The 20,006-nt window shown below is 47.5% G+C and overlaps 1 protein-coding gene across 1 annotated transcript; it reads right to left on the bottom strand.

The window, feature by feature from the left end:
• Positions 1 to 9,041: 9,041 nt before the first annotated feature.
• On the bottom strand, positions 9,042 to 12,473 carry Tafa3 (TAFA chemokine like family member 3). Its single transcript, XM_077791467.1, has 4 exons — positions 12,359 to 12,473; positions 11,250 to 11,399; positions 10,289 to 10,413; positions 9,042 to 9,120 (listed from the first exon to the last, which is right to left on the bottom strand). Exons 1-4 carry the CDS (start codon positions 12,471 to 12,473, stop codon positions 9,109 to 9,111), a joined length of 402 nt encoding a protein of 133 aa, XP_077647593.1. The 3' UTR covers positions 9,042 to 9,108.
• Between the last annotated feature and the right edge of the window lie 7,533 nt (positions 12,474 to 20,006).

The raw sequence follows: 20,006 nt of genomic DNA, 5'->3' as shown, positions 1-20,006 counted from the left end.
GCATTGTGTTGGGTCCATCTACAAAAAAGATATTCTCTCTCTCTCTTAAAAAAAAGAAAGATATCTGTATTACCTGTTTTACTTACACGCCATTTACCTAGGCAGTTATATATTTTTTCTAAACCTGAAAAGAACAAAGTTGTGGGGCTAGAATGCAAAAATTTCCCTGGTGGATCACTAAGAATGAGTTTCAGGGAAGAAAACAATTTTTCTTGAAATGAGAGGAATCATTCTCATTTCAACCTCTTGATTTTCAGACCATGAATCCTGACTATGGGGGGAGAAAAGCACTACATATTGATCATTGCTTCAAGACATACACAGCTTCCTGAAGTTCATTGCTTGAGCTCTGTCCAATGTGAGTATTCAACTGGCATTGAAACTGTGTCACCAAGTGAGCATTCCACCATTCTATTAGGCCATTTACTTCAGAGTGACCAGGTACATTATAAGACCTCTGAATTCTATGATCACGAGTACTTTGCCATATTTTATTTGCTGTTAAAAGATCCTTGATCAGAAGCCATGTTTAGTGAAATATTATATTAATAAGATATTCTGTAAGTTAGCAGTATGTAGACAAGGAAGGAAAAATCCATATTCAGATTAAGGGTCCCCTAGTGAGGAGAAGCTTGTCCCTTCATGATAAAAGTGTTCCAATGTAATCAGCCTGCTACCATGTGACTGGCTATTCACCCTGGGGAATGGCACCACATTGAAGGTTCAGTGTTGGCCTAAACTGTTGGCCAGGTGACCTCTCAGCAGTGACTGTAGACAGATCAGACTTCATGAACAGAAGTTCCATATTACTAAGCCATGCACAATTTCTGTCCCTGAACTTATATAATGCAACTATGAGACACTGGACAAAGATAGAGATGGCTGATAAAAACAGCTGGGGAAAGAAATTTGCTATCTTAGTGCCCTGATTATGAAGATCATCCTCCACTAAGATTTCACTTCCGTGGACATTCATAGAAGACACCAATATTTTCACTTTGTCTCAGCTCATCATGGTTCATTCACATACCTCTTCCCCAGATTTCCTTATTACTGATTTTTCCAAATGTATATTTCCCTCTAATACTATGAGTATCAAGTCAAACTTTCAGCCACAGCACACACACCCACACAAAAACTTTTTTAAGAGTATATATTTTTATGGCTGGCTATCTGGCCTTCCAGGAAAAATGAGCAACTCTGTGTATTGCTCAAACTTCTGAACAAAGGGAGGATTTTCCAGCTATCTTTCTGGGTCCCCTCTGAGTGGGACAGTCGTACTGCAAATATTTTCCTTTAGGTCAGCTGGGTCAGAGAGAATTTCTCATGGGGACACATGACAGAGAAGAGGCAGTTTAGCAGGGTTAGGAGTCGTGGGAATCTGGGGCACTGGTTCATGCGATTTTTTTTCACCTTTAAGGCCTGCTCAGGTTCTAACACATATGCATACCACTTCCACTCGATAGTAGAATATTGCTGTAAATTATATCCAGCTCAAGATAGGCAGCTCAGGTCACATGGTAACTTGGTCATCCAGAGTCAAACATTGAGTTTCTAGTAGCCCCTCCCCAATGAAGCCAAAAAGGGAAAGTATTACCTGAAGAGAATGGCATAGTTCGATCCAAAATCCTAAAGGTTTGTTCTGTGATTCACCTTGAGCATCTGCTGAAGTTTCCACACACTTGTTCATAGTCCTACACAGTACCAGACACTTGAAGCGCCATTGAACCTGACAGCTTGGTTTGAGGAGCAGATTAAGTTGGCACATCCGCCTATACCTATGACAGAGAGTTGTCTCATTCTGGGTCCTACTCAAAACTGCCAGACACTTGAGTTGTTTGATATATTAAAGCTGCATGACCCAAGGAATTGAATGTTACTTTCCAGATCTAAGGAGGCTCACCAAACACTGCACCCCTTTCTCAGGGTAGAGAAGCGAGAGGTAGCAATTTGTCTTTCACCTTAGATGTGATACTTTCATGTACCTCAAATCTCTGGGCCTCGATAAATTTTACCCAAATTTCTGTGGTACTGATTTCCCACCATCTGGATGCGTGTGTCTTACCAAATCCTCTGAAGTACTTGCGACTTGCTACCTACCTGGTCCATTCAGCATCATCTCATTCCTGTGGTAGATAAAGCCCTGAGGAAGGAAGATGAAGGCATATTGCTGGCTTCACCAGTTGGAAGTAAGCTGAGCCTGGTGATCTTTCCTAAACAGGCATAAAAAATAAGCATTTTGCCAGGTCAACACCTGCAAACCAGATGCCGTAAGAGGTCTTAGATCCACAGGCTGGAAATCCAAGAGCACAGTGCCAGTTTCTGTGAGGGCCTCGGTGTGGCAAGGCATATGGGTGTGTGCAGAAGAGGCAAAACCCACTCCTGTGAGAAAGGCATTAACAACCAAATCTCCTTTTAGAGGTCCCACCTCCCATCACTTCAAATTACAACATGAACTTTGAAGGGAATAAACCATAATCAAGCAATAGCAATGATTTTTGGAGACACTGGGGGAATAAGGGTTTGCATAGAGAAACTGGAGGATCAGAGAAAGCCTTTCAAACTTTTTGAGCTTAGGCAGGCCAGCTACTAGAGCAGGATCCTAGAGAAGTCAATGGAAACCTGTTGTCTCTGCCTCTGAAATATGGACTGGGATTTCTGTGGATCAAAATGGCTGGAAGTTGCTACTACTTCTGGTAGTGGCATGGGGCAGAATAAGTATGACCTGGAACATGCTGGAAGTAATTGCTGCTACTGCTGAATTTCTCTGCCTTCCACATAATTTAAAAATATATCTTTTTAGCCAACCCTAACCATGACAAGAAGATGATTCTGGAAAATGTAGTTCTAGCTTACCCAAATGACACTATACAAAACCACCATTCACCATTTATTAGCTGCTTGATATTGAGCAAATTATTTAATGTCTATGAATCTTTCTCTTTCTATCACAGTCTGGCATTGTCTCGAGGGACATTGTCCTGGGTTTCTGGATGATGTCCTATTACAGAGGATCTCTTACTTATAGGTCCCTTGATGTGGGCAAGGCCTCTTCCCCTGGCCACTTAAGACCATTTGGCCATGTGGCTTCTGCAAGTCCTTCCCTAGTTAGGGTCACCTCTCTTTTCCAGGCCCTCCAGGGCAGTCTACATCTGGCCCATGGAAAATGCAAACATCTGCTCTACTAAGCTCTTAGGGGTGCACTCACCCTGAAGGCAGTCATCTGACTCACTATGAGAGCAGCAATCCTGCCACAGCCACTTGCCTTTAGATTATCTTTAGGCCTGAGTCCCTTTACCCCCCACATATATCAATGATTCCAGTCAAACTCTTAGGGTTTTTTCCTCTGGATTACCCACCTTAAGGGTTATAGTAAGAAAGAATCAACACCCTTGGCTGGAGGGGGAAGAAAGTGACATCTCTCTGCAGACAGCTCTTCAAGTGCACCTTTCAGCCTCAATTCTTAGCTTTCTGTCATTCCATGAGGAGGTGGGCAATGAGCTGTTGACCACCCACCTTACAAGTCTGAACAAATAGTCTAGCATCTTGATTTAGAATGTAGGGTTTCTCGAGAATAATTCGTACCCCACTTTCTTTTTTCCAACCTTTAAGCCCTCTCTCAAATTTTTAAGATGGGAGGAGTTCCGTTTGTCAACAGAAAATAAAAACTCTGCTCTAAGGAATAAGAAAATGATTTATTCTGAGCCAAACATGAGTAACCATGGGCTGGGAACAGATTCAAGTTCCCTGGAATGACATGGTTCTCCTGTGGAAGAAGTTGAATGGGCTTTTATAGTCACAGAAGAAAGTAGACGGGGACTACAAAGGGATGGAGAAACCTCTTCTAGAAGATTCAGGTGTTATCTTTCATAAACTGAGGAAATCTTTTACAAGATTCAGATGTTATCACGTTTTTACCAGGCTTAGTATTCATTCAAAGAGTTTTATTTCAGAGTCACAAGAATGCTAGGTCGGATACAGAGGTCAATAATAAAAAGCTGTTAAAAGAGATTGAAGATAGCCCAAGATAACTTGGCTCTTGATCTGCAACCTTCCATCTCTCCATTCAAGATATGTTGGATGTCCAAGATCCAACAGTCTGCAGGCTCTTTTGGAGATCTTTAGTTCACATGTTTAATATATGGTTACCTCGCATGGTACTTGATACATGGTAGACATTCATTAATAGCAGTGATGACAGTGCATTGCCAATCACCCAGCATGTAGGTCAATCCAACTTTTGAAAATGCATAATTGTTTTCAAAAGTTGAACTCCCCTTCCAGAATTAGTACCCTCATGAATGGTTTAAAAAGCCATTTTTTTTTAAAAAGGGATTTTTTTTTTTTACCTATTTTACAAGTCTATTCCAAATACATGAATAGCCATCTGGGTCCAGTAGCTGCTGTGCCCATGTCCACCGCAAAACCACACTCAGTGACAAACCACAAGCTTAAGGATATCGGGATCCAGTTTAGCTACTTGCCCTGGGGGGCAGAGAGAAATGAGTCCTCTCTACCCTGTAAAGGAGTGCCATCTTAGCCCCAGCAGGTGGAGGAGGAATGTACAATTATGTGCTGGGCTGTGTGCAGCCAGTGTGCCCTGGTCTAGCCATCTGGCTTGATTAATCATCTCTGTGCTGAACTAGTTTGTACGTATGTACGTATTTTGAATATCATCCTTGCTTGTAGGCATGGAAATATGAAATCCACAGACACCCCAAACACCAGAAGCATACATGCATGTACACGTTTATCATTATACCAAGATACATATGCAGTTATATTCTTTTTTTAAGTATTTTTCTAGGTATAGATGGACATAATATCTTTATTTATTTTTATGTGGTGCTGAGGATCAAACCCAGTGCCTCACACTTATGAGGCAGGCTCTCTACCACTGAGCTACAGTCCCAGCCCCTGCAGTTATATTCTTTAAGTTTAAAAGTAGAAACAACATGAACTTGGAAAGCATGAACTGAACTGATGCATGGAGTGACGAAACCTTAGGGAAGGCTCTATCTGCTCCAAGTCTTCTCTTGGCCTCTCTCTTATTCTTTCTTTCTTTCTTTCCTTTTTTTTAAAATTCATTTATTTGTATGTGGTGCTGAGAATCAAACCCAGTGCCTCACACATGCTAGGCAAGTGCTCTACCTCTGGGCCACAGCCTCAGCTCCTCTCTCTTAGTCTTGATGTCTTCAATTCTTTTCAGGTATCACAACGGAAGGGAATAAAGGGGACACAGGCACACTCAGTGTCAAACAAACAGGTCCCCCAAAGCAGGAATACAATGCAGTCTCATTTTCCAGATTTTGAAGTGTGCATATTGAGAAAGCTTAAAAAAAAAAAACATTTTAGCAGGGATTGGCAAAATTATTCTATAAAGGCTCAGATAATTATTTAGGTATTTGGGGGGAGGGGGGACATATGGTCTCTTTTTAAAAATTGAACTCTGCTGTTATAGCACAAAGGTAGCCAATAATAAGTAGGCAATAATAAGCAAATAAACATGGTTCTGTTGCAATAAAACTTTATTAACAAGGAAAGGTGACCAAGGAGTTTCACTGACAGACTCGTGTAGCAGAGTGTAAGAACCTAGAAGCCATCAGGGCTGGCTTCACAGCTTTCAGGGGTTGACAGGGGCTCCATTCGGTTCCCTCCAGAAAAGGCAAAAATAATTCTCTTTGTCGTGGCATTAGTTTTGTTTTATCGTGTCCTGTGCCCTGGTGTTTTGATGTGGTGGTGAAGTGATGCAGTACTGGGCTCAAACCCAGGGGCACTTGACCACTGTTACATCCACACCCCTTTTTACTTTGCTTAGGGTTTTGCTAAATGTTGAGGCTGGCTTTGAACTTAGATCTTCCTGCCTCAGCCTCCTGAACCGCTGGGATTACAAGTGTCCACCACAGCACCTAGCTTCACATTCATTCTTGCTAACTACTTTCCAGGTCCCTCATCAGTTCAGGGGTAAGAAGTGATGTGCAGTAATGAAAAGATCACTTGTCTGGGTGGGTCACTGGGCAGAACAAGCCAGCAGTCTGCTGTGTATCTTTGGGAAAATTACCTAAGCTCTCCAAGCCACTCTTTCCTTATCTAATAAATGAGGGAGTTAACTAACTGGCCTCTGAAATCCCTTCCAGCTGTGAGTTTGTGGTTTTAGGAAGCTACAGCATCAACTCTGTGCAACTGTCTGGGGCCATTAATTAAGATGTCACTCACAGACCTTAAGGAAACTGCCAGGAGGCAACAGAAATCCGCTCCGTGATCTGTAACTAGCAACCTTCCTAAGGCCTTCACAGCTGAGGGGCAGAGGGTGCCTGTGAACTCAGCGGATGTGAGAGCCCAGCACACTAAGGGGAGAGGAGGAAGACAATCCAGGGAAAACAATCTACATTCTAGGCTGTCATTGTACAGCTACAAAATGCACACAAATATTGACTTAGCTGGAAACAAGATCCCAGGGAGCTACTATTGGAAAGTGGGACACCTTCTCCATCAGATCCTTCATGTGGGGCTTTTCTGGCCATGCAGAGGATACCCTTCAAAGCCCTTCAGATAAATATATGAATAGGTTTGGAGGAAATGTGGCATTGAGGAGCTAATAAAATAAAATACCAGATCCCAGCATGTGTCAAAGGAAAGCAGTCTCCTCTGAGCAGGGGTGAGGGAGGCCAGGGAAGGAAGGAGAATGAGGTTGGCTGGTGCAGAGGCTGGCACTGGTGGGCTCATGATGAGCAGGGACCTGGAGCTCTGTCCCTCCCTCCTAGACACAGTCTTGAGGGTGGGGAGGGAATGGAGGAGCCCACATCCTGGCCTCCAGAAGTGCAGGCTTTTATTGCCTGACTCTGCTAAAGTTGTCTCACTTGTAGTCTAAATAACTAACTTACCCATCCGTAAAGGAGGATTCAGAGAAAAACAAAACCCACCCCTGCCCTCAAGTTCAGGTTCCCATTGCACCCAGGGCAGGACAGGAGGCTGGGAAGCCATCCCAAGCTGCAGACATGGCCTGACTTCAGAGGTTCGCTGGGATTAGTGACTGTCTAAAAAAAGGCCAAGAGTTGTTTTTTGTATTTGAGCTGATGATTTTGCAATTTTGAAGGTTTTTTTTTTTTTAATCAAACAACGAAAACAAAGAATGTGCAACAGAGACTTCTATGGTCTGCAAAGCCTAAAATATTTACTCTCCGACTCTTTCCAGGAATAGTATGTCAACCTCTACTCCCTCCTCCAGGTCCTTTCCCAGCCTTGAAGGAGGCAAGGATGGCTTTGATCAGCTCCCTGATAACCCCACCTGAGAGCCCACTGTATGCAGAGATTGTAGTTGTCAGAGCACTGATATTTACAGTCCAGCAAGAAGCTGGCACCATTGTTCACCCCATTAACAAAAAAGAAAGAAAAAGAAAAAATACACTAGGGTGGGGTGAGGGACACATCAGTCTTGGTTCTACCATATAAAGAGGTAGGCAGAGAGGGAGGAACTGAGACTAGTCCCAAATCATCTTATTTGCCTTCTTGAGGATCAGAAAGCGGCATCACCCCAGTTGGTTTCTGATGACACCCTACTCCCTAAAGCCCTGGTGATCCCCACCGTCACAGAGGCTGCATCCAAGCTATCATATGGTGCCAGCTGACCCTCAGTCCTAGACAAAGGCTCCAGCCTACCACCTCAGCAGGTGACTTTGAAGGGACAGGACTTTGGCCAGCCCTACACTCCTCCCAGACTTTCTCCTAGAACCGGAACCTCTGAGAGTGTCAGAGGCTAAAGACCACAAAAGAGACAGGTCAGAGCAGGCAATGGGGATGGCAACCAATCGCCCCCACTGCAAGTGGGCTGAGTGACCTCTGTGTTATCATGGAGCCTATTTGGAATTTGGGGGGCTTAGGGCAGAGTGGAGACAAAGTGACTCTACATCCTGGTGTGTGAAGATTCTGGGTTATTGCAGATAGGAGAACAGTAAACTTGGTCAAAGTGTCTAGCATGTTCCAAGAAAAATGTTGCTACTGTCCAGCCAATACTTTACAGGGTCAGGCGTAACAAGGAAGGTCCAGGTTGGAATCCCAATGTCCACACTAGTGAAAGGCTGCAGTCTTAGAGATTTGAGAGACCAGGCTGTGAGCTCATGGGATAATCATCTCAATCTCAGCACTCTGGGGCTCAGGGATCAGTTTCTTTTCCTTTCTCTCTCTCTCTCTCTCTATCTCTCTATCTCTCTCTCTCTCTCTGTAATGCTAGGGAATCAACCCAGACCTCACATATGCTAAGCAAATACTCTACCATTGAGTTACACCCACAGCTCTTTTTATTTTGAGACAGGGTCTTGCTAAATTTTCCAGGCTGTCCTCAAACTTGTGATCCTCCTGCCTCAGCCCCAGAGTTGCTGGGATTATAGGGGTGCGCCACCACATCCAGATTTCTAATCTGTTACAATAAGCAAATGAACAGAAACCTGAGGTGCTTGGATGAGGCTAATTCTAAGGATCTGTGCATTCCATACCCAACAAACAGCTCAAACATGCCGGGACTCCACAGATGCTTTGCTGGAAAAGTTGTCACGATCGTTGCTTTCCTTCCCCAAATCAATCCAATCCCATCCAAATGAGAGGCCTCTGGCCTGGCATAAGGGAGAAATCTTTCCTTCAACTTGTTAGCAGTTGACCAGGGAATCAGGATGGATGGAAAGGTGCTGAGTGTGTGAATTCTCATCTTTGTGCCTTGTGACCAGGGGGGTACCCAAAGAGCTTCGAAATTTTCATCCCCAAACTCCTACCATGCCCACAGCGGGTGGTTCAGAAGTCATGGTGCCACAGACTCTCAATGACCTAAATTATCTGTCTTCAATTCCCCCAGCCCAACTGGATATTCCTTAAGGGCAGGAATTGTGTCTTGACCTTCTTTGTCTCTAGCAGAGCACAGTCTTCTAGATATGCGGTTGGAGATCCATCCATATCTGCTTAACGACTTGATTAAAATCAAGAGAGGTAATGCTGAATTTGACATGGAGCATGAGTCCAGGTGAGCTAATCTCTAAATTTGCTGGGTGATGACTGGATGCCATTCTTCAGTCCAAGGCTCAATCAAGCTTCTCCTGTCCCAACTGTGATCCCTAAGAGCTATCGTGTGACCTAGACAGCAAAAAACAGAAGAAGGTTAGAGAAGACAAGGTGGATCCATTCCAGTGTGCCAGAGACTCTCCAGGATATGCAGGTCACATTGCTGCTGGTCCCTTGCTCCTGAAGCAGTCCAGGCTGGGAAAGTGGCCAGGTGGACCATGCAAATGTAAATCAGGCACACTTTTCCCACTATTTGCTTCCAGGTCACTGTACAAATTGCAAGCACAGTGTAGGCTTCATGGGCTAAAAACCTAAACATATAATGTGGCGACAAATGTCACAAGCTCTGTGGTGGGTCTCACTCTCATCTAGGCTTAGGTATATTCAGAATGGCTGTCTCCTTTGTCTGCCTACAGATAAGATGCTCTATATCTAGTCAAACTCCCTGCTCCATTTTGTTCTGTGCTCTGGGAAAATGGTTGCTTTCTTCAAAACTGTAGAGGCTGCCTTTCCTTCTCTTCTTTTTTTTTGCCTGTTTGATGTGTGTGGTGATGGGTACAGAATGTAGAAGGCAGTGCCTTGGCTGGCCCCGCGGTGTCACTCAACTGTACAAATGGTGATGACAGAGAGATGCAACTAATTAACTATGACACGCATGGCATTGCTAACAACTTTGATAAAATTTTAATTACCCCTTGTTTCATGGGGCAGGCAACAAACCATGAAAATAATAATCCTCTTGGGTGCTGTCACAGCAGACAGAGCAATTTGACTAGAGGAAGGGAGGTGTGAACTGTAAGGAGTTTAGAATTGTGGGAATGGGGGGACAGTCCATGGAGAAGTGGTGGGCAGAGTGGCTACTATACCTGGAATTCAGGTAGGAGGAGAGACTCCTCCCTGAATTATCTAGATAGTTTCCCCAATTCCCCACTTTGTTTGTATAGACTTGATGTTTTCCAGAAGCAAACTCACTGTAGGCAAAGAAGAGAAACCGAGGCATATGGACCATCAAAAAATCTGCCAGAAAGACACTCCTGGATTTCTGATCCAGAGCCCTAACACCAGTCCCCAGAGTCCGACCGTACGTGGAAGGACCACCTGGGGATGCAGTGAGTATCTCACTGCTCACAGATACCACCTTGGGTCATGCCATCCTGGATCCCCAGGGCTCCTGTGCTCCCTTGGCTGCCCCAGGTGAAAGGGGAAGAAGAGGAGTAGAATGAGGTGTCCACCTGGATACCTTAGTGGTTTTGACTTTGTGTCCACTGCTGCAGCTCCATCCCGACAGGTCCGGGAGCACCTTACACTCCTCCCCTGGCAGGCAGGGCTCCATCTGACACCACCACCTCTGCAGGACGATGGAGGCTGTTGGGGCAGGAGGCAGGAGTGCAGCTCTAAGCTCTCTGCGAGCACAGCCGGCAGTCAAGAGGGGGGTCTGCGAATGAGGTACACATTTCCACACACCCCTGGCATGGAGTCCCGTGTTTCCCTTGTCTGCCGCCCTACTCTGGGCTGCCCAGAGAGGCAGAACTATTGAGGCCTGGGGACATACCCCTACCAACTTTAATCCTACGGGTCCCAGCATCTCACCAAAGACATCGAGGGGGAATGGAGGCAGGTGAAGTTGCCTCTGAGGCAACCACGTCATTGGCACAGAGTCACCAATCTGCAGCTTGGTGTGTGTGAGCAACTATGCACCAGGTGCAGAGGTCCACAGACCAGGAGGGCACAAGCTGGCATGCATGTGATCACAGTGGGCGTGGTTACTCGGATGCCACTTAAGGGTGAGAACAGAAGCCAGAGTGGGTAGGTAGGAAAGGGTGATGTGAAGGAACACACGTGTCCACGTAAAGCCAGGGTTAGGAACAAGAGTAAAGCATGTGGAAGAGAGAGCAGTAAGTCAAGAATCCACGTCTGAAAGGCTATGCGTGGCAGAAAGCCTAAAGTATGAGGGAACGTGTCTGTCGGTGTGGGCTGGGCAGTGAGGGCCAGCACACGACAAGAGCTTTCCTTATCTATGACACAGAGATAATCATATCTGCCCTCCTGTCCCCCAGAGGGTGCCCCATCATTTGAGACTCTGATCATGAAAGCCCTGAGATGGGGATGAAATTGGATCCCCGGCAGATGGCAAGGCCCAACCAGACCTCCTTATCTCTCTGCTCAGAGTCCCCCTGACCAGGGCCTGGCTTCTCACTCACCATCCACACAGGAGGGCTTTGCCCGCGTAGTGCCAGCCACCTGGCCGGAAAAGCAGGAGCATTTTACGGTCTGGGAGCGCTCCTCGATGCGGTTCCTGTTGCAGCAGCGGTGAGCAGCGATCACCTCACAGGTGCCCTGCTTTACAAGGACTGATGGGGCCAGCCACATCAGATCAGGTCCCCAGCCCAGGCCTCCAGCCCTGCTCCCCTCCCACCCACCTGCTGTTCCTGGAGCCCCTTCTACCTGCTAGGGAGAAGGCCTTTCCTTCCTTCCTTCCTTGTTTTTGTGTGTTGGGTGGGAAGTACTAGGGATTGAACCCAGAAGCCCTCTACCACTGAGCCGCACCCCCAACCCTTTATATTTTACTGGGAGACGGGGTCTGGCTAAGTTGCTGAGGCTGGCTTCAACTTGCCTCAGCCTGGGAAGTCACTGGGATTACAGGTGTGCACCACTACACTTGGCGGGGGAAGGTTATTTAAGAGATTTCCAGGGCTGTGGTTTTAGCTCACTGATGGACCACGTGCCCAGCAGCATCGAGTCCTGGGGTTCGATCCCCAGCATCACACACAGAAAAAATCCAATGGCAGGGGAGAAAGAAACAGATGAAATCTTCCTGCTCCTCCCCAGTGAGGCCGCACTCATCACCCTTTGGCAGACCCTGGCTCAGAGCAGAAGAAAGCTGAAGTCCCGCACCAGGTCCCGCCCCCACCTTCCTGCTTTCTCAGGGTGAGGGCAAGGGCCCCAGGGCTTACAGTGCGTGGGGAGGATCATCCGCTTATATAGGCTTTAGCCATCCCAGAAGGAAAACCCCAGAATTAGGCCAGGAGGCTAGACTTAAGCCCCCACCCGAGGGCCTCTCTCCCTGCAGAACACCTTCTGGCCTGGAAGGGACAGAGAGCGGTGGGTCTGCCCAGCCATCCTCCTGGCGGGGATAGCAGAAGGGAGCAGTTGCTTGGGTGATGAACAGAGGAAGAGTCAGAACCCTGAAACCTATGGATTTTACTCTGCCTCCGAGACCAGCTCGCTGTGTGGAACAGGGTGGGGTGCTATCCAGTTTTCCAGGTGTGCTGGAAAACCTCCTCCCCACTCTCTACCACCTCCCGCTAACCTGTGGCAGTGGGGGGCTGCGAGGAAGCAGAGGCCAGGAGGGTCCACAGCCACGTCAGGCACAGTGCCAGCAGCCAGTGGCCCGAGTTCCAGTTCTGCACGGCCCTTTCACTCATCCTGTGGAGAGAAGGGCACACCTCGCACAGCTCCAGGCAGGAGGGGCTCTCCTAGTGCCCAGCCCCAGTCGCTTCTCTGTGCTATGCCCTCTGGGAGCCAAGGGTGGGTAAGATGCTCACCTTGTCCCCAGGCAGCTCGCAGCCTGGCACAAAGTCACTGTAGGAAGCGATGGATGCTACAGAGAACAGGGGAGTAGGAAGGGAGGACCTGAGGAGGAAGTGACATTTAAAAGGGGTCTTAGAGCTGGGCACAGTGGCACACTTGTAATCCCAGAGGCTTGCGAATCTGAGGCAAGAGGATCCAGAGTTCAGAGTCAGACTCGGCAAAAAGCGAGGAGCTAAGCAACTCAGTGAGACCCTGTCTCTAAATAAAAAACAAAATAGGGCTTGGAATGTGGTTCAGTGGTCTAGTGCCCCTGAGTTCAATCCCTGGTATCCCCCAAAATTTAAAAAAAGGGGGGGCTGTGGTGTAGGAGGAACAATCATGCTAACTCCCCTCCCACCTTTTTTTTTTTTTTTGAGTTCTTAACCCAGGCATGCTCTTGAATCCTTCATGACTATTCCACAAAGTAGGATAGTTATTACCTATTTTATAGATGAGCAAAAGGAAACTCAAAAAGTCTGGACACAACCCAAACAGCCACCAGTGAAGGACTGGCTAAATGCATTGGAGAGAATCTGTACCAGGGCAGTCTCTTCCAAACAGCTGTGGAAACACAATGGGAAATGCTTTATATAATGATGCATGCAGGGATCTCCAATGATAATCCACTGTTAAGCGGGGCAGCAACATGTGGGACGATGTGTATAAAATGTGTAAAAGAGAGGGATTATTTATGCTGCTTGAATAGGCATAAACTAGTTCTGGAGCCACATGTGGTAGTCTGTACCTGTAAATCTCAGCAACTCTGGAGGCTGAGGCAGGATTGCAAGTTGGAGGTCAGCCAGGGCAACTTAGTGAGAGCTTTTCTCAAAATACAATAAAAAGGGCATGCACTTCAGAGGCCACATAAGTCTGGCTGAAGATTCCTTAAATGGTGTGTCCTGCAGTGTCCTGTTAGTAGGTTCTATACCAGGCTCCGCATGTTATTGGTGTAGGGTCCATATTTTAATACTGTTCCTAACATTTCATTTAATAGCAAGATGTCTTTGACTTGATTTTATTCTTTGTAATTCTAGAAACGAGATTGTAGTTTAGCCATTACTGGTATTTTTAAAAAAGGGATATGATTTCTTGCACAGCGGTTCAAAAGAGAAACAAGCTTCGTTCTCAATGCTGACCTTTCTTTTTCAGGTACAAGTTTTCTAGCTCAGACAACTGAGAAAAACTATAGACCATTCTTGAGGCATTGGTTACATGCCATTTTTCTACATTGCAGGCAGATTGGGCTGAGATGGGTGGTGTGCAGGCAGATACAGGATCTGACAGCCAGGGATGTTCTGTACTAAAAGGATACTTTGTATCAGAAAGTTTTAGTACAAGAAAATAAAGGTCAATTTCAGGAAAAATAATTAAAAATAAAAAGGGCCAAGGAGGTAGCTGGCAATAGAGTAGCCCTGAGTTCAATCACTAATATCACACACACACAAACACACACACACACACACACACCACCAAACCAAACCAAAACACACCAAACAAAAACATCAAAAAATTAGCTATGGAAAAAACAGGAATAACATTGTTTGCCATTAAGAAGGAAAAGTGGTTGGCTGAGAAAGAAGATGACTTATTTTTCTACCAATTTCTTTTTTACTCCCTATTTATTTGTACCAGGGATTGGACCCAGGGATACTTAACCACTGAGCCACATCCCCTGCCCCACCCTTTATATTTATTTGGTTGGGGTTTTTTGTTTATTTTGAGAAAGGGTCTTGCTAAATTGCTTAAGGCCTCCTTAAGTTGCTGAGGATGACCACGAACTTGCGTCTTCCTGCCTCAGGGAGTTGCTGGGATAACAGGTGTGCACCACCATACCCGAGCTCTTTTTCATTTTTTGAGTGTCAAACCTGGGGAATGTAGTGGCCATTTAATTTAAACAATATTTACATTTAAAAATGAAAAGAAGGATAATGGAAGGCACATGATTTGCCAAGGTCAAGCAGCATGGGGTTGGCAGGGGCCAGAACCCAGCAATCTTCCCTATGCCCACCCACCACCTTGCTTCTGACCCAAACTCTCTTCCCCTTTCCTTATCCTCCTCCATCCTTGGTGGTTTAAACTCCCAAATCTGTTCCAGAGAGTGGGCTAGAAATGGAGGGAATTCCACCTGGGAAGTATTGGTACACAATGGCTGGGAGCTGCCCAGCCACAGATGGGGGCAAAAGCAGTCTCAGGAGGCATCAGGGTCTCAAGCTCAGGGATAGACCCGGGTCACTGCCTCTGTTGCTCACCTAGCCCTTGGGTCACTGCTGACCTCCCTCAAGTGCCAGCACAATTTTGAGAGTATCAGGGATCAACCAAATGCCAGGACCCAGCTGCTCTCTTAGAATAAAATGCCCGATCTCTGCCCACCCCTCACACTTCCAATCTTCAACTGTTTCTTCACTTACCTTTCGTTGGGATCTTTTAGCTTCAGTCTGCTCATCTGCTGGTCTCAGACTCACTCCACCTGGACAAGTAGGAAAGATTTCAGTGAGTTGTGAGGTCTAGAGGGAGTCCGGGCCCTGATGTGGTAGGGTAAAGGAAGGCTTGGGAGAAGGCAAGGGGGTGGGCTGGCCAGAGTCCAGTTCTGAAGCTGTTCTAGGCAGGGGCAGAGTCTCTTCCTCTGGCTTGGGAATAGTCCTTACAGAGTCAGGATGAGCCTGGGACCAGTGGCCAGGGAGCTTCAATGTCACAGGAGTGAAGCAGCGGTAGGAGGGGTCTAAGAATCAGCACTGTCATCTCTCTGATCTTGGGACAGAGCTGAGGATCAGGGGAGGGTTCTAAGCAGAATCTGCCAGATAGATTCCTGCTGGGAGAGACCTCTGGGGAGGATTCCTGAGCCCTGAATCCTGTTTGCCTCTACCACCAAAGTCCCATGGCAGTTGCTTCCTGGACTTGCTTACAGCTGGCTCAATTCTGCCACTGTTGGCTGGGGATGTGGCTCAAGCGGTAGCGCGCTCGCCTGGCATGCGTGCGGCCCGGGTTCGATCCTCAGCACCACATACCAACAAAGATGTTGTGTCCGCCGAGAAATAAATAAATAAATATTTAAAAAAAAAAATTCTGCCACTGTTACCCTCTTTCTCACCCCCACAGAGCCAGAATGGGGGTGCAGCAGGTCTCTGAACTGCAGGCCACAGCTCCCCAACATTTTCTCCTAAGTACTCCTCCTTTTTCAGCCTCCTAAGGAGGCAGAAGTAAAACACAGGATGGTGAGGCCCGGGAAGGAAGAGAACCCTGCCTCCTAGCTCCCAGCAACAAGGGTCCTAAAAAGGGGAATGAAGGTGTTCAGAGGAAGTGAGGCAATACCCTGGGGATAGGTGTGCTCCCACCTTTCTGGATGTATCTCTTTCCTGAATAGGTCTCTCCTCTCTGCCCCTATCAGGAAACCTCATCTGGACTATTAGAAATGCAGCTTCTCCCAGGTGAGGGGTGCTGGGGATTGAACCCAGGGCCTCAGGAATGCTAGACAAGGGCTCTACTACTGAGCTACATGCTCAGCCTGTCTCAGGTGATCTTGTTTCTGAGCTTCCAGACCCTCCAATCCCACTCACCTGGTCTCTCTTATGAACCCCAAGACTCAAAAGACCTGGGGGAGGGGAGAGGATTGGGGCTAGAGGAAGCTGCAGAAAGCTTCTGGGAATTTTTCTTCAACTTCTATGCTACCTCAGTTTCCCAGCCTGTTTCCCCCTGCTCCAACCCATGCTAGAGGGAGACTGAGTGAGCAGCCTGCACACCAACAAGGAGTTGAAGACCACAAGAACCTCCAACTTTCCCCAACCTACCCTCACCCAACTCCAGTGTCCACTTGGTCCTCCAAAATTCTGAGCACTCTCACAGGGACCTACCTGTCCTTACAGAGGTGCCCACTGTTCAACCTGCTGGCCTGAGGTCCGCGCTGCCTCTGAACCTGGGACCAAGACTCAGAAAGCAGACTACTATCGGGTGCGGCCAGTTTGAATGCCTTCTAGTCCGGGGCTCTGTCTGCGTCCGTCACCAAGTTGCTGCGCCCCCAGGACGGCGGGGCTCAGGCCAAACCCGCATCACCGACGCGGCGGTGATGAGAGCCCTGGGCCCGGCTCCGATCGCCCTTCGGGGCTCAGTCGGATCCTCTGCGATCCTCCCGCCTGAAGGCCGGGGAGCGTGCTGCGGCCGCTGCAGCCTCGGCGCCGGTGCCGCCCCACTCCTCCAGCCCTGCACCAGCCGCCGCTTCCTTCGGGACAGCGCGGGGCGCTCGGCCGGGCTCGCGGGCGCAGCCGGCACGCAGCGGCCCCTGGCGGCTCAGGACAGGAGGAGGGAGGGTAGAACCACTGGCCCCTACGGATTCTGATGCTGGCCAGATGGGTAACCCCGGGGAGGTCCTCCAAAAACCTGCAGGTCTCCCGACGCCTAGTCCTGTGGCTCAGGGGAAGGAGGTGATGCTCGCAGGTGAAGGGCGGCGGCGGGGTGGGGGTGGCGGTGGGTCTCTGGAAGTGAGGAGTCATTGCCCGGACCTGCAGGGTGTCTGGAGCTTTGAAGATTCCAGAACTGCATCGTCCAGTTGGGTAGTCGCTAGCCGCATATTAGTTAAATTTAAATCTAAAACTCATTAAAACTTTACTTAGCACTCAAATGCTATTTAAAGTGTCCAGTAGCCACAAGAAACTAGGGACAAGTGTGTTGGGCAGAGCAGATATAGAACGTTCCCATGGTTGCACAAAGTTGTTCCCTGTCCTCCTCCTACTAGGGCTTGATCAGGGGGACCTCTACTAGAGTTACATCCCTGATCCTTTTTATTTTGAAAAGAGGTCTTTTTCTGAGGGGGATATATATGTGTCTATATATGTATATGTGTGTATATGTATATATGTGTGTATATATGTATATGTATGTATGTGTGTATATATATATATTTAATTTGTTTTTAGATATACATGACAGTAGGGTGGGTGTATAGATGAGGGCTGGCCTCAATATTCACCATTAAACCCAGCTACAAAGTTCTTTTCAGCAGTCCTCTCCAAGATCGATATCTGGAAGGCAATATTTCTACCCCAGAAATGGTATCCTTAGTGACAGGCAGGAGAGCTATAATAGGCTGGTGAATGGTCCCTATGGATGATGGGTGTGAGTCTCAACTTGGGAACCAAATTCTGGGACCCAGTGTCTGCATCATAAAAAACTGTAATATAATTTCCACTGTCGATTTATTTATTTATTTAGGTACTGGAGATTGGACCTAGGGGTGCTTTACCACTGAGATACATCCCCAGTCCTTTTTAAATTTGTTATTTTGAGACAGGGTCTCACTAAGTTGCTTAGGGCCTTGTTAAATAGCTGGGGCTGGCCTCCAACTTGCCATTCTCCTTCCAAGCCACTGGGATTACAGGCACGCACCACTATGCCTGGCAATTGTATAATTCTTTGTAAGGTTATATTTTGTATGTGAAAAGTACTAGGAAAATAAAGGGCAAAGGGGTTCTGTGAGTTTTTCTCTTCATAGGAGGGACATACCTCTTACTGTAACAGGGCTCTGGGGTTGGGGTAATGTGGAGGGAAAAGGCAAGGAGGAAGAAATGGTAAGCAAAGTATCCCTGAAACATCAAATAATAAAAATAATAGGCCCTGAACCCCTGCATGTGGACTGTGAACCCCTGCATGTGGAGAGCCTTGAGGCTCTCCAGTCCCCCTTCATGGCTAGACATTATCCGTCTGAACTGAGAAAAACATCCCACAGATTTGCTTCTTCCCAGCCTGCTACCTTTCTCCTCTCACCTTCTGCCACCTTGGGATGGGTAGGGGTAATGACCGCCTTACCAGGTCTGGGGCAGTGTGAGGATGGAGGAGGTGTGATGGTGTCAGGAATGGGTGGGTGGCTCTGGGAAATGAAAGTCTTAGGGTCTGGGTGGGGGCTGGGGAGCTGTTCAACAGCCCACAGACGCTGCCAACTTCCCTGGGGATCATCTGGTACAGAAGCAAGGGGTCTCCAGGCCCTAGCTCTGTGGCCTATTTTTGCAGCCACGCCATAGATGCTGGGAAGAGCAGGGAATAAGGAGCTGTGTGACAGTAAGAAGTGATAAGTAAACTGTCCCAGAAACACTGAATAATAAAAATAGCCAGGAGTCATATTTTTCTTCAGTCTTTGACCTGGCAGTGATGTTATGTCATCTATCAGAGAGCTGGTTCCCGTTTTTCTCAAACAGGAGGGGAACACCCATAGCAAGCAGCAGCGTATTCTTTGTCCCTGTCTTTGCTGCTCTGTGGGGTCTGATGTTTTTTTCTCTCTTGTGACTTCATTTGCTCTGGCTTTCTGCCCAAATCTTGGGCATAATTACAGCAAATCCATACACCTGAGTGACCACTGTAGGCCAGGAAGGCCACCCCTTCTGGGAGCACAGTTTAGCCTGGGGGACAGAGTATGGTATTGTCAGGAAGCACTCAGTGGACAGAGCCCAGAGGTAGGGTCCCTATAATGAACCTGATTCCAATGGCCGGTGAAGGCTAGCCCAACTTGCATTAGGGCACAGAGACCTTGACCTCATTTGAACTGTGTGTTGGGTGGGTGTACCTGGGACCTAAAATGATCTATTCCCTGACACCGTGTTTAGGAATAGAGCTCTTCCCAGGTCAGGTCAGTACCACCTTCCCCCTGGAGGCAGAAAGCAGAAAGAATAAGCATCCCACCTGGTACTTGGTCTAGTTTCAGTCCTGGAGCAAGTGGGCTTTTAATCCGCCCAGTCAGGAGTTTAACCTGGCCTCTGTCTCCCCCTGGCGGCAGAGAACTTGCCCAGCATTCCAGGACTCCCCAGCCTCTGCGCAAAGAGGAGAAAGGCAGAGGAGGAACCCCATCCCTCTCACTGTCATCTTCTTCCTAACTCTCCCTCCCTGATTCAGAGAAATCAACTTGATTCTCAAGTCAGAACCGGATTTTGGTATCAGGAGACTGACGTGGTTACGAATCTCTCAATGGCCGTATGATCTCTTGGGGCACGTCATATTAAATGACAGGTGCATCCAGTCCCGTCTCATTTGTAAAATGGGCGTGATAAAGTGGTGTATAGAATGTGCTTTGTCAAAGGCCCACTGCCCAGTAGGTCTTCTATAAATGGTATTTATTTATTACATTACGTTATTATCCTTATTAACTGATGAGAAGTCCAAATCTGGGTGTACGGGAAGGTTCTGAGAAAGTAAGTGGGGTATGAGTGACAACCGCTCTCCCACACGTGGTAGTGGCCTCAGAGTTAACAGTACCGTCAAGAGCCCAGGAATTTACCGAGGCTCTCTGATCCAAGGTGATGGGCTGTGACCTGCAGGGTCATTACCAGGGCCTCCACTCTGCACCAGCTCGCTGCTCTCGCTCACTCCAGCAGCTCCAGAGGTGTTGTCACACCAGCTGTTTCACACCC

The sequence above is a fragment of the Urocitellus parryii genome, chromosome 11 (genome assembly GCF_045843805.1).
Source record: "Urocitellus parryii isolate mUroPar1 chromosome 11, mUroPar1.hap1, whole genome shotgun sequence".
Classification (NCBI taxonomy): Eukaryota; Metazoa; Chordata; class Mammalia; order Rodentia; family Sciuridae; genus Urocitellus; species Urocitellus parryii.
This window is presented reverse-complemented; position numbering and strand designations above follow the sequence as displayed.